The sequence below is a fragment of the Plenodomus lingam genome (genome assembly GCF_022343315.1).
Source record: "Plenodomus lingam strain CAN1 chromosome Unknown contig_14, whole genome shotgun sequence".
NCBI classification, from domain to species: domain Eukaryota; kingdom Fungi; phylum Ascomycota; class Dothideomycetes; order Pleosporales; family Leptosphaeriaceae; genus Plenodomus; species Plenodomus lingam.
The window spans coordinates 401703-414245 of NW_027093932.1; the positions used below are offsets into that span (position 1 = coordinate 401703).

The 12543-nt window shown below is 54.3% G+C and overlaps 4 protein-coding genes across 4 annotated transcripts; 2 read left to right on the top strand and 2 right to left on the bottom strand.

Annotated features, from left to right (window-relative positions):
• Positions 1-102: 102 nt before the first annotated feature.
• Positions 103-405, top strand: IAQ61_002234 (uncharacterized protein; the record flags this gene model as incomplete). The annotated part of the gene is made up of 1 exon (XM_066095458.1): positions 103-405. The coding sequence occupies one exon, from the start codon at positions 103-105 to the stop codon at positions 403-405; it is 303 nt and encodes a 100-aa protein (XP_065954294.1).
• A 951-nt stretch (positions 406-1356) lies between these two features.
• On the top strand, positions 1357-6543 carry IAQ61_002235 (uncharacterized protein). The gene is given in 4 exon segments (XM_066095459.1): positions 1357-3500; positions 3593-4348; positions 4367-5413; positions 5474-6543. 4 exon segments carry the CDS (start codon positions 2909-2911, stop codon positions 5974-5976), a joined length of 2898 nt encoding a protein of 965 aa, XP_065954295.1. The 5' UTR covers positions 1357-2908; the 3' UTR covers positions 5977-6543.
• Positions 6544-7213: 670 nt separating this feature from the next.
• IAQ61_002236 (uncharacterized protein) lies at positions 7214-9174 on the bottom strand (the record flags this gene model as incomplete). Its single annotated transcript, XM_003834070.2, has 2 exons — positions 7214-8915; positions 8966-9174. 2 exons carry the CDS (start codon positions 9172-9174, stop codon positions 7214-7216), a joined length of 1911 nt encoding a protein of 636 aa, XP_003834118.2.
• Positions 9175-9882: 708 nt separating this feature from the next.
• Positions 9883-11772, bottom strand: IAQ61_002237 (uncharacterized protein; the record flags this gene model as incomplete). Its single annotated transcript, XM_003834071.2, has 1 exon — positions 9883-11772. The coding sequence occupies one exon, from the start codon at positions 11770-11772 to the stop codon at positions 9883-9885; it is 1890 nt and encodes a 629-aa protein (XP_003834119.2).
• Positions 11773-12543: the final 771 nt, after the last annotated feature.

The window sequence follows — 12543 nt, forward strand, 5'->3', positions numbered from 1 at the left end:
TCTGGGCGGTCGGCGGCTAAGAAAGGGACGATGCGGTGAGGTCATCTCCCGGGTTTCCCACCTGTTCGCAGCGAGCTGGGGATGTATGGAAGGGACAGTGGGATGTACGTAGTAAAAGGCGCAGGACGGGGAGCAGATGGTAGGCACTATGGGTCGGGCAAGAAGAAGGTCGAGCGTGGACAGGGTGGCCGGACGCGCTCTTGGTTTCAGGTGGGCGAAGAGTGGGCAGGCAAGACCCTGGTCAGCCACAGCCGCCAACGCGTCGTGAAGCTCGGCCTCTGTCGGGGCGACGCTCGGATGAGTTGCTGTACTGGTGCGGCAGTCTTCCGGTTGTGTGGTTGTGGCATCTCGAATGAGCGGCCATGGGATTTGTTTGCAGCGGCCAGGGAAGAGGGCAGTAGGTAAGCATGTGATGGGTCAGACTGGCTGGCCAGAGGCGCGAGACGTGAGGGTAGGATGAGAGGGGAAGGGAGGAAGCAGGTCGGTCAGGTAGTGTGTAGATGGAGAGGTACAGGAACTACAGGATGATTGGTATGCTATGGGATGCTCGTGGGTTGGCATGTATCAGTAGGTACCGTAGCTAGAGTCCATGCTGGGTAAGACGAGGGCTTCGGGTGAAGTGGGAGGTGCACCCGCTGCTTATCGATTGCTGGGGGGGGGGGAGCAGGAGGAGGAGGAGGAGGAGGAGGAGTGCGCGCGTGCGTGTGAAACTGGGCGTAGCTATACATAGGTACCTTGGATAGTATGTGCGTAGATGGTCAGTACTAGGCAGTCCCATGATCAAACAGTAGATGAATAGCTAGTGGCGAGTCAAGGGGGTGAACAGCGTGTAGGGAGAGAGAGGCGGTGATGGGGGGTGTAGAGTAGCGATGTAGGGTGGGTGCTAGGTAGCCTCAGGTTTGAGGCATATTTGCATGCAATGTATATGTACGTACCTGGAGTACCATACGTATGCATGTATGTACATACACCGGGGTGATGCAGGCAATCGGGCGCCTCGGGCTGGCCATGCCTACCACACCGGACTCGTACTATGCACACATACTTGATAGGTACTGTGAGCGCACAGGTAGCCTCCCCTACTCTGTTCACACTAGGTGGTCTACCTAGCTCATCCTGATCGACTGGCATTGGCATCATTGGCCATTGTGAGGTAGGTACATGCAGCATGTATCAATGCACACACAGAGACAATGGACTCAGCCATGTACCTATGGTCTCGGCAACCCGTAGCCTACCAGGATAACTACTGTAGTACGCCGTAGATTCCCAGAAAGGGAAGAGGAAAAAAAAAGAAAAAAAGAGAGGAAAAAAGGCGTCACAAAACGGTGAATCACGTGTGTGTGTGTGTGTGGCCTAGGATGTATGTAGAGTACCTACCTATCTACCGTGGCCGCTAGTGACCAATGTCTCCCAGTGTTCAGTGTTCTCCCCCCAGAGATCTTTCGCTTCAAGTCCTTGTTGCCCGCTGCCCGCTGCCCGCCGCTGCCCTGACACCTGTAACCCGTTCTGGCGTCTGTCCGCAATCTGCACACACACACACACACACACACACACACACACACACACCCAGCACTCAGAACTCACCCCCAATCAGCATCGTCATCATCATTATCCCCCTCTCCCATCGCGATTGCCGCGAATCTCTCTCTCTCTCTCTCTCCCCTTCCTTCTCTCCCTCCTCGACCGAAAACTCTTTGTCAGATTTCTATCCTCGTCCCTTTCTTTTCTTTCCCCCCTCGAGCCAAAGAAAATTTACTACTTTGCCTCGAATTCTTCTTTGTCTTTGGCTAGCTAGCTAACTACCCTACCCTCACACCACACTACTTCTCCGGCAAGCTCCGGCCTACTACCTCTTACACTACACTACGTAGGCGCACATTTAGGCATTGTGTGTGTGTGTGTGTGAGTGAGTGTGTGTGTGTGTGTGTGTGGCGCGTGTGTGTGTATGTGTGTGTGTTGCGCGCATATCGGACGCGCATGTTGCAAGACTTGCACACATTATTTCGCCGACCGGTACCCTTCTTCCCTCTCCCCGAGGATAACCCTACCCTTACCTACCTTACCTACCTACTTTACCTTTCACCCCTCCTCCTCTTCCTCCTAGTCTCCTCCTCCTCCTCCTCCTCCTCCTCCTCCTAGGCTCCTCCCAAGCTACCCTACTACCCTACCCTACCCCCCACCCCCAATCGGACGCCAGCCTTTCGATCGTGGGTCTTGTGTGCCTGGCCTGCCTCGTGCTTTTTGTTTTTTTTTTCCCAGCCTCCACTTGGACTATCCGCACTCCATCGGCTGAGGCTGAAAGTGGTGTGGGCCTCCGATCTGCAAGCAGTCCCTGGTCTCTCGCGTGAATTGCCGCGCCTGCCATACCGTCCACCGCAGTAGCGCTGCCAGAGAAGCTCTCACCTCAATTCTCTCCAGCCCTCGTCCCTGCAACACTTTCTCCATACACACTGCGCCGCCCTGCCCTTCTCTTCACTCCCTGCAGGCTCCTCCTACTCCTCCACCTCCACCTCCACCTCCACCTCCGCCTCGATCCATTCCCCGTCGTGGACTACTCTAGCTGCATTGTCCCATCTTACAGCCCATCTCCCGCACATCTCACACTCTCTTCCCCCCCCCACACACACACAAGGATCCACAAAGCTTCGCTACCGGCCTTTCGCTCCTCAAACTCCACTCCACTACACCCCCCCCTCCCCGCTCCCCTTCCCAAACTGTAGTCGGCCTGCCCACTCGTCCACCCCAAGGGCAGCTGTCACAAGCACAAGCGCCACTCGACCCTGACTGAGCCTCTCAGTTGACGAATGCTGCCACCCGCAACATCGATTGGCCGCGCTTCCCTCACCACATCAAAACTACCCACCACCACCACCACCACCGACTCATTCCAATCTCGCAGTCCATCATGGACGCCGATCGCTTTCGCCAACCTGCGCTGTCGCAGTACCCGTCGCTGAGCCAGCAGCAGTACAATGGCCTGCCCACGTTGCCACCACTACAGAGTGGCTCGCAATTCGGCTCGTTGTACGGTCACAACAGCAACCCTCAGACGCCCCAGGCGCCGAACACGCCTGTAACCTCTGCGCCCAATGCAAACTCGACGATGCCGCCGCTACAGCATCCGCCGCTTAGGCCCATTCAGCCCTCACCTTCTGCCTACCTGCCCATGACGTCGGCCTACTCGCAGGCGCCCATGATGCCCACCGCCGCTGCGCACAACGGCAACCACCAAATGGGCCCCGGCCAAGCCATGGGACTGCAACACCCCTCGCTATACCCACATCCTCCTGTGCTACCCAACCAAGAACCAGAGCCTCTGCACGTCGTCGGTCAACAGGGTCGTCGCGGCGTTCTGCCCACCCACCCTGGCCGGCCTGCCCCAGCCGCCGGCAAGGCACCCACCACGGCCTCGAAGAATGCAGAGGGCAAGTACGAGTGCCCTCACTGCAACAAGACCTACCTGCACCTGAAACATCTGAAGCGCCATCTACTTCGACGTGAGTTTTGCGATTTTTCTTCTTTTTTTGTTCCTTCCTTCATTTTCTTCGCTATGCGCCAAACCCAATGCCCAGCCACTGACGTTTTACAGACACTGGCGAGCGACCCTATCAATGCCATCTCTGCAAAGATACTTTCAGCCGAAGCGATATTCTGAAGCGTCACTTCCAAAAGTGCTCAATACGAAGAGGTAACCCGACGGGCGCGAATCATCTGCAACATGCGCAACAACATCTGCAGAAGAACAGACAGCCAAGCGGTGCCGAGCAAAACTCATACCTCAACCATATTGGCGGTACGTCGATGCCCTACGCCGATGCGGGCTATGCCATGGGCATGCCGCAGATGCCTCCTGTGGGAACCAACGGTTTCGGTGGCGATTTGCCCTCGATTGCCAACCATCAATCCATGTCTGCACGTACCTCTCGCTCCAACAGCCTGATACGCCCAGGCAGTGGAGCCGAGGATAACCGGCGGAGCATGTCGGCGCTGGAATTTGCGAATAATCGGATGAACTTTAATGACTTCCGCCCGGACGGTGTACCCAATGGTTATGCGCAACAACAGAACCAGAACACGTCTGCAGTAAACGACTCGACGAATCACTACAACAACTACGACCACGGGGCTGCGAACAATGCCATGACACAGAATGGGATGCCCGTGAAATCCGAGGGCACGGATGCCGGAAACTATGGAGTGTCAACGTTGCCAAACGTTGACGGCATGTCGAATGGTCCGGATGCCTCTCTTTGGCGGAATGGTACGTTCAACGGCGAATCTCACCTCATGAATACCAGCACGGCAGGTGGCCCATATCAATCCAAATCCACCGGCGTTCTGACCGGTACTTTTTAGACCTCAGATGATACACCAAATGATACTTTGTTCGGGCTCTACTCGCACGCACCCGGCTATCCTGATTCGTCCCCCCTGTCTGATAACTGGTTTCTGAATCACTATCAGTCTGACCCCCTACAAGAATTGGCCCAGGCCCTGTTGGCTTATTGCTTCCCTAATGCGCCCTTGCTCGCTGGCCAACGCTCCAGCGAGGCAAATGCGTACGAAGGGCTCAAGACCATCGTGACCGGAGAGAATGTCAAGGACTTCCTACATGGCTACCGACACTACCACGCGCATTGGCCTCTTATTCATACGGCGACATTTAATCCACTTTCGGCCGATCATGGTCTTGTGTTGGCCATGTGCTGCGTTGGCGCCGTCTATTCTGATAGACTGGGTGACAAGGATGTGCGTTGGATGATGGAACTTGTGCGCGCTTGCGTTTTGAGGTCCAGCCGCGTCTACAGGCTGGTGCAAGCCCCGAACCAGGTGGTCGACCTCAACCGGCCAACGTCGGCTACTACGGAAGAACTCCAGGCCTTGGCTCTCCTTCATTCCCAGTTCTCCTGGCACGGCTCGCAGAAACAACGTCAGCAGGCAAGAGATGAGTTTTGGGCTCTGGCCAATTTGAGCCGTCGTACTGGCTTGCTGCAACCACTTCCGCTCGATAATCCCAACGCAAGCGTGCTTCACCAGCCAGGACCCTTGACTGGCGCCGAAGTCAACTCTTGGAACTGGACATTGTGGATTGAGAATGAGAAGCGTGCGAGACTGATGTCCTTCATCTTCCTAATCGATGCCTCGTCGACAATCTTCTTCAACACCCAACCACAATTTGATGTCAACGAGGTCCGGGTCCCGTTGCCCGCTGATGATGCCGCTTGGGAAGCCAAGACTGCTGAGAAATGTGCCAATGCCCTGGGTCTGCGAGGAGAGGCAGCTCAGGCTGACAACGAGAGTGGGACGAAACGAGCGAAGCAGTTGGACATGTCCGAGGCCTTACGTGTACTGTATGGAGCTGGCCAAGGACGCCTCCCAATTCGGGCGACAAACGTCTTTGGCAAGTTTGGTAAGTCCATGGTCCAGACAGATTTTCATCATTCCAAAAAACTAACCATTTTCTTCACAGTCCTCATACATGCGATCCACGTTCAAATCTACAATATCCAGCGACAGATCTTGCGACGCGTGAATTCGAGTGGAACAAGCACGCCTCAATCTCAGGGTGGCAGCCCTTCGACAACCAGCAGTGGCGTCAGTGAACAGGCTCAACATTTGCTCCGCTCCACCGTCAGTGCTCTGGAAGTCTGGAAGACGTGCTGGGACACGGATTTGGCGATTCAGTTCAAGCAAAACCAACCCCGCTGGGGCTTCTGTCGCGATGGCATTCACTTTTACTTTTTAGCACAGATTTTCCTCCGCAAATCGCGGTCTGAAGAGTGGACAGCTCCTCCAGACCTCCGTTGCAAGCAGGTCTTCAACATTTTGAAGCAGATTCGTTCTCACGTCGCCTCCGACTCGGCTCAAAAGGGCATTGAATTTGGATCGGTGACGACAATCGGCGACGACTATGGAGTGGCCGACATCACTCTGAACATGAAGAGCCTGTTTAAACCTCTGGGCGAACAATAATACCATGCCCACCCGACTTGTACGATTGTTCGCAACTCCAGCTATATCACCTGTATTCTTTTTTTATCGTCACATGGATATCCACAGGACCGACGCAACATGACAGTGGCGCACTCGAGGCAGTGTAGCCCGCAACAACGTATCATTGGTGTATCACCACCACAATCATCTCCAAAAAAAACCAACACCAGGAATGGCCTTCCTCTTTCTCAACCCCACCCATCCTCGTTGGGATCCTGCATTTCCATGGGGGTTTATTCTGGTATTTTTCTTTAACAAAGAGGAAAAGAAGTCGCCTCGAGCGATCTTGCATCCCTCCGGCGGTCTGTGGAGGGGGAAAGCGGGTGTATTATTGTTTTCCCTTTCCGGGGGGCTTTCTTTCTCTTACACACGAGTTTCCTTGTTTGGGTCATCATCATCATCATCATCATCATCATCATCATCATTATATAAAAAGCATTAGACAATCAGTTTTGTACCTCACGGCCTGCATTTGCCTGGCGCAACTTACAATTACAATACAAATCGCACTTTGCAAGGGGATTCTTTTTTTGGGCTTGAGAGGGTGGGGAGGGGTATAGAGGATGGGGACGGGGGAGATAAATTGTGTTTTCTTTTCTTGGGGGTTTGTGATGGGATGGGTTGGGTTTGTGGGGGTGAGAGACGGGTGAGAAAATGAATAGATGGAATGAGTGATTGTTTGGATGTTTTTGTGTGTGTGTGTGTGTGTGTGTGTGTGTGTGTGTGTTTTTCCCTTTCCCTTCCCTTCCCTTCCTTTCCTTCCCTCTCTAGCTCTGCCTCTGGATCTACCTCGCTTTCACTTTACGATTCTATCTCCCATGTCCCATTACATGCTACATTACATGCTGATATCATTGGTTAGCCTGGGCTTTTTTAACATGACTGGGATGCTGGGGCGAGTGAGTGAGTGAGTGAGTGAGTGAGTGAGTGAGTGAGATTGCACGTCTTTAGTGTTTAAATCCAGCATGGACAGGACAGGGTGGATAGTCCAGGCATGCAACAGGGGGGCAATGCAGGACAGAGGATGACAAAGCCAAACGGCAAAGCCCCAAAGCAAACCGGCTACACTCTGTCATTCCGAAACCAGCTACACTCTGTCATTCCGAAACCAGCTACGCTGTCATTCCCAACTCTGTCGCCGCCCGAGTGAAAAACCAGGGTAAACAAGGTATACATCCGACCTGGCCTGGCCCTCCACCCTCGCATACCCATCCCCTTACTCTCCCCCGAACAAATCCCTCTCCACCATGGCCCGACAAATCGGATGATAAAACCCCTTGTTCCGCTCAAATGTCTCGGCCGCCAGTCCGCGATCCACCCGCGCCAACAAGCGATACAACGGGCGCACAAACTTCATGCGACCGGTGCGACCTAGCATCTCGGCCGCGGGGCCATAGGTGGCTGGGGCGCGTGCCATGAGGCCGAGGGTGAGGTAGCGGGAGAGGATTTCGAGGTTTTGGGAGTTGGCGTAGTTGTAGGTTGAGCCGAGGAGGGAGATGTCGGTGGGGGAGAGGGCGGGGGCAAAGGATTGGAGACGTTCTAGGAAGACGAGGGATTGGGTTGAGATCCAGGTTTGGATGTCAGAGGGGGAGGGGTAGAAGGGAGGGTGATCGTTGTTGTTGTCGTTGTGGTGGGTGCGAGATTTCCATTTGTCGGCGAGGGCGTAGCAGGCTTTGACCATGGTTTCGTCAAAGTCTGGTTTAGGTGGGAAGCCGGGGGCGTAGAAGAGGGTGTCCCAGTCAAAGGCTTCGAGTTTCTGGCGGGCGGCTGGGTCGGTGGCGAAGAAGTCGACGAGGCAGGATTTGAAGTCATAACTGTCCACGCTCTTGAACTTGAACGTGTCAAAGTAGTGTGGGATAAACGTGTCCCACTTGTCCTTTCCGAGCAACAACTCAAACGCATACAGAGCGTGGAAGCCCTTTTCGTACGGAATCGACGAGAAGGCGTCGTCGGGGTCCTTGCCCTTGAGATTGGTCACCAGTTTCGTGTACTCGTGGTCCTCGCCAAACTGCTTGATGCTCTCTTCCAGCGCCTTCCAGCCGATGATTGCGCTAAAGTGTCGATGTGCTTCTCCGTGAAGATAGCCAGCAATACGACGCTCGAGATAGGTAGTCCATCCCTCGTTGAGCCAAAAGTGCTCCCAGCTTGCCGCACTGATGAGATTGCCACTCCATGAGTGGGAGAGTTCGTGTGCGATGACGTCGATGTTTTGCTTGTCGCCAGAGATGATGCTGGGAGTTGCATAGGTGAAGACGGGGTTCTCCATGCCACCATAAGGGAACGAGGGAGGCAGGATGAGCACGTTGTATTGCGTCCATTGGTAAGCAGGAGAGACGAGAGATTCAAGCGCTTTCATAAACGGCTCAATCTCGCCGTCGAGTTCGTCTTTGCATACCAAAAGTTCCTCGGGGCCGGACCAGACCGTGCTGCGTGGGCCAATGGAAGCACATGCCAAATCACCACTGGCCACTGCGAAGAGGTAGGATGTGATTGGAACTTTCTGCTCAAATGTGTATTTCAGGGTCCCCTGTTCACCCTCTTTCTTGGGCGCCTGGTAATCATGCGCACCTGTCGGGAGACCAGAGGCCAGAACCGGTAGAGGGGACCGAAGAGCAAAGCTAAAGGTAGACTTGACGTCTGGTGTGTCTTGGCAGGGAAAGACGGAGCGAGCGTGAATGGCCTGGCATTGCGAAAACATGTAAGGATGTTTCTTGTTCGACGTCTGAGCAGGTGTCATCCACTGCAGCGCCGTACATTTATCTGTCGTTGCAACCTTAATCTCAATGTCGACTGTCTTGCCTTTTGGCACAGCCGAAGGGAGCGTGATGGTCAATGGACTTCCATACGGCTCTACACGATCACCAACATGGAACTTGGCGCTCTTCCCATCGATTTCCACAACCGAGATGTCGAGAAAGCTACCCAGTATTAGTGAAAGAATGAGTCCTCACCTGGAATTCATACCTACCTACTATCCAACACAATCTCCCTAGTCTCCTCGCCCGCCAAGCTCTCAAGCGTCAACACCACACTACCAAACAGCCTTTTCTTGCTAAAATCAATGTCGAAATCGACACTTGTATGTCTCGTTACGAAATTATGATAATTAGACAGCGTATTCGGGTCCCTTGGCGTCTTGATCTCCATATGCGGGTCAACCATCGGTTTCGTCACCATCGCTGCGGGGGAGCGATGCATCGTTGTGGCAAGTGTCCTTTTGGGAATTGCTATACCTCTGATCGTATTGAGGAAGCTCAACGACTTAGACTTTGTCCGAGATGGCAGAATTGTATAATGACTCCTGTCAAGGACAGACGTTGTGCAGTAGGCAAGGCCAGGTGGTGACCGAGTGAAAGTGGAGGGTCGGAGTTCAGGATTCAATTGTGCCGATCGAAACCGCGTCCGAGTCTGCAGAAGGGAAATCGAGCTTCTGGACGCATACCCCGCTGAATTACGGGAGCAGACCAATGCCTGCATGCTTAGGTTTCCTTCCAAGGCAACTGTGCGATCCTTGGGATGTTGAATGTGTACAATTAAAGGCGGAGCTGGTGGCTTTGGAATCGTGTCAATCAGCCACATAGTGGTAACATTCAACGCACGGACGCTCGAGTGGGTAGCCGCAGCGAAACTACCGCCGGTAATCCATGTGTTTGAAGCAAACACATACGCACATGTTGAACGTCGTAATTCATATGACAGCAAAATACAGTTGACAGAGTTATCTCTCCAAAGTCTCGACGCAAGCTAAATGCCATCCAGACCCGGCCCGCTGTAATGCCAAAATTGCCAGTGCTATGCATCACATTGACGCAGCCTTACAACGCCGAACCAAAATCACAAAAGCCTCAGTTTTGGCATCTATACTCTTGGATCAAGTGGCCATACTCAATCCTTCTTTGCACTACCATCCCCTTTTTTGCCTCTCTCCCTCAACGTGAGATTAAACTCAGGCCGCGCAGATTGATACTGCTCGACTCTTGCCGAACTCGCCCTCTCATCCATACCAGCTAACACATGATCCTCCCTACTCCTGCCTCTATCCTCCTCTCCATCCCCGATTTCAAAGGCGTCGTCTCGCAACTCGATCAAATCGCCCAAATCGCCTCCTACGGCGCCCAAAACGGGTACCGCGGATCTTTTACCTTGGCCGGGTGTCCCGGGTTCTTGTAGCAATTTCTGCGCTGATGTGCCTACTTTGCGTACCCAGCCTTCGATTGCCCCACCGATCTCTTGAAAGTTGATTTCGGCTCCGTTGAGTGGTGTCACCGCGCCCGAACCGCCTGCACTTTGAGAGGATGTTCCTGCTGTGGCGTCGAGGAGACTGGGTGCCCAAGGTGTAAAGTACTCTTGCCCAGGCGGAGGCGCCACATTAGGCAGATATTGTGCGAATTTCTTATTCAGGCCGTCTTGAGCAGGTCCAGGACAGCGTACGTTACGGCCCATAGTGCCCACACCGCCTGGGCCATGTAAGCCCCATGCTTTGCCTGATGTGCTCCGTTGGCGGCTGTTGGTGGATACAGAAGACAGATTACTAGAGGCACGAGATCGGGCCATTTGCAAGGGAGAGACTGTAAGAGGATTGGTGGAGGTGGAGGATCGGGGAAGATCCACCGAGGCGCGAGGCGTGGAAGCATCAGAGTAAGTGACAGACTTCCGCCGTGCAGGCGGAAAGAAGCCCAGTGCTCTGCGTGGCATGCGACCGATCTCTGTAGGTTGTTTGTCGTTGGGTAGTAGAACCCATGAATCATGCTTCCATGGTGGCTCTGCATCTGTGTTGGAGGACACGGTAGAAGCAGATTCCACGTCCTTTTGTTTGGGTGTCTTCCACCCATTGGGTAGTCCAGCGGTGCTCTTCGTAGTAGCTGATTTGCTGCTAGAACTACTGCCGTACTCTCCCATCAAGAGGTCCTCCTCTGGTAGGGCCTCTGGTCCTGGGACAGGTCGCCCTTTGATTCCACATGCATCTACGGGGAGGACTATCGTCTGCTTTGTCTGCACGCTATCGTTGGGCCACATGCGGTTCGACTTTCTCAGAACAGCTTGGTCGCAGTTGTACTTTATGCTCAGCCCAGCGAGGGTATCTTGCGGCCGAACGTGATGGATGTATACAAGCGCGTCTCGATCATCATTCTCACCGGGCGGTGCGGAAGCACTCATTCGATCGTCCGAATTCCTGCGCTTGATGCGCCCAACCGAGTCGGGCACCAAATGCTCATTCGCAGTCAGGAGGTCTCTCCGCTTCATAGCTCTAACCTGTGCCTCCCTCTCCTCATGGGTGCCGGCCCCAACAAGCGAGCCTGCGCCTGCGGGACCCCATTGCTTTGGCGGTGGAGCACTGGTAGATGTGCGTCGTCCTTGCGTCGGTTTGCGTCGTCGTGCGCTGCTGCTGCTGGAGTCTCTGGGGTCGGCCAGAACGGTCGCGGCAATGTCCTGTAAGGCCGACCAAGAGTTCCCCAACAGCCCAGACAAGCCTGGCGAGTTGGGACTCTTTGGGTTCGAAGACCGCTCAAATAGGGCCAGTGGATTTGCAGCCACACTGAGGCGCGAAGATGTTGTGGCTCCCGTGCGAGAGTTTGCAGCCGGAGACGGTGACGGAGATGGTGACGGGGACGCATGTCTCGAGGCTGCTGTACGGGAGGGACCTCCGCTCAGGCCGCCATCAGTCGCATGTGAGGTGTATATATCATCCTCTACCGAAATCAGTCTCTTGGTACGTGGCCGTAGCGTCGAGTTGCTCTTTGACGTGGACAACGAAGTGCCATTGGAGGGGTTCATGGCCTGCGGACGCCGGGCGGAGTGGGTGACGGTGGAGCTGCATAGGCCAGATGATTTGAGTGGTCGGGAAGACGCATGGCATGGGATCACTGCATCCTACTGTGTTGTCGTGGCGGGCAGCCGACAGCGAAACGGCGGATGAGTTGGGGAGAGAACGAGCAACGTGTTGCGGTGAAAGGGTGAGTTGTGAGATTGGCTTTGGGCGGAGGAAGCTACGTAACGTTAACCCGCAACTGCAAACGCCTTTCGGTTGAGTACAAAAGCCCGTGCGCGGCCTATGATGGACCATTCACCATTGTACCCTCACCCGTGCCTCTACCTACCTCCAGACCGCGCAGACGCAACGTAACGCCACAGGTCCAACGTTGGGGGAGCCTCGACATGATGATCTTTGTGTGTCTGCCTTTCTGACGGTGTGGCAAGTACCTTTCAATCACCGTGTACATCTACATTCTACACTCCTGTGCGTCAGCCTGGCATCGATGAACGGCCTTGTTGTCTGTGCACCTGCGACAAGGACCTCTTCGGCGCATTGCAATGAACCGAACACGACGCCCATCGCAGTCTTTGCACGTTGTGTCTTTGAATGACTCGCACTTTGTTCATGTAGTCGAGAAGAGTGCAGCATCAATATCGCCGAAGCAGCCCATGTGCATCAAGGAACAATCGAGTCAAATACCGATTTGTGTGCAGAGGAAGCATGGGATGCAACGTTTCGTTCAAGCCATTCCCTATGAACTGCGTTTGATATTTTCGTCTACACCGCTAAAC

What these genes read in the sequence shown, in the direction of transcription:
- IAQ61_002235 (XM_066095459.1), top strand. Translation starts at nt 2,909, where the DNA reads ATGGACGCCGATCGCTTTCGCCAACCTGCGCTGTCGCAGTACCCGTCG. An exon ending in GAAGCGCCATCTACTTCGAC is followed by an intron (nt 3,501 to 3,592) that starts GTGAGTTTTGCG and finishes GACGTTTTACAG; the next exon opens with ACACTGGCGAGCGACCCTAT. An exon ending in AAACGTCTTTGGCAAGTTTG is followed by an intron (nt 5,414 to 5,473) that starts GTAAGTCCATGG and finishes TTTTCTTCACAG; the next exon opens with TCCTCATACATGCGATCCAC.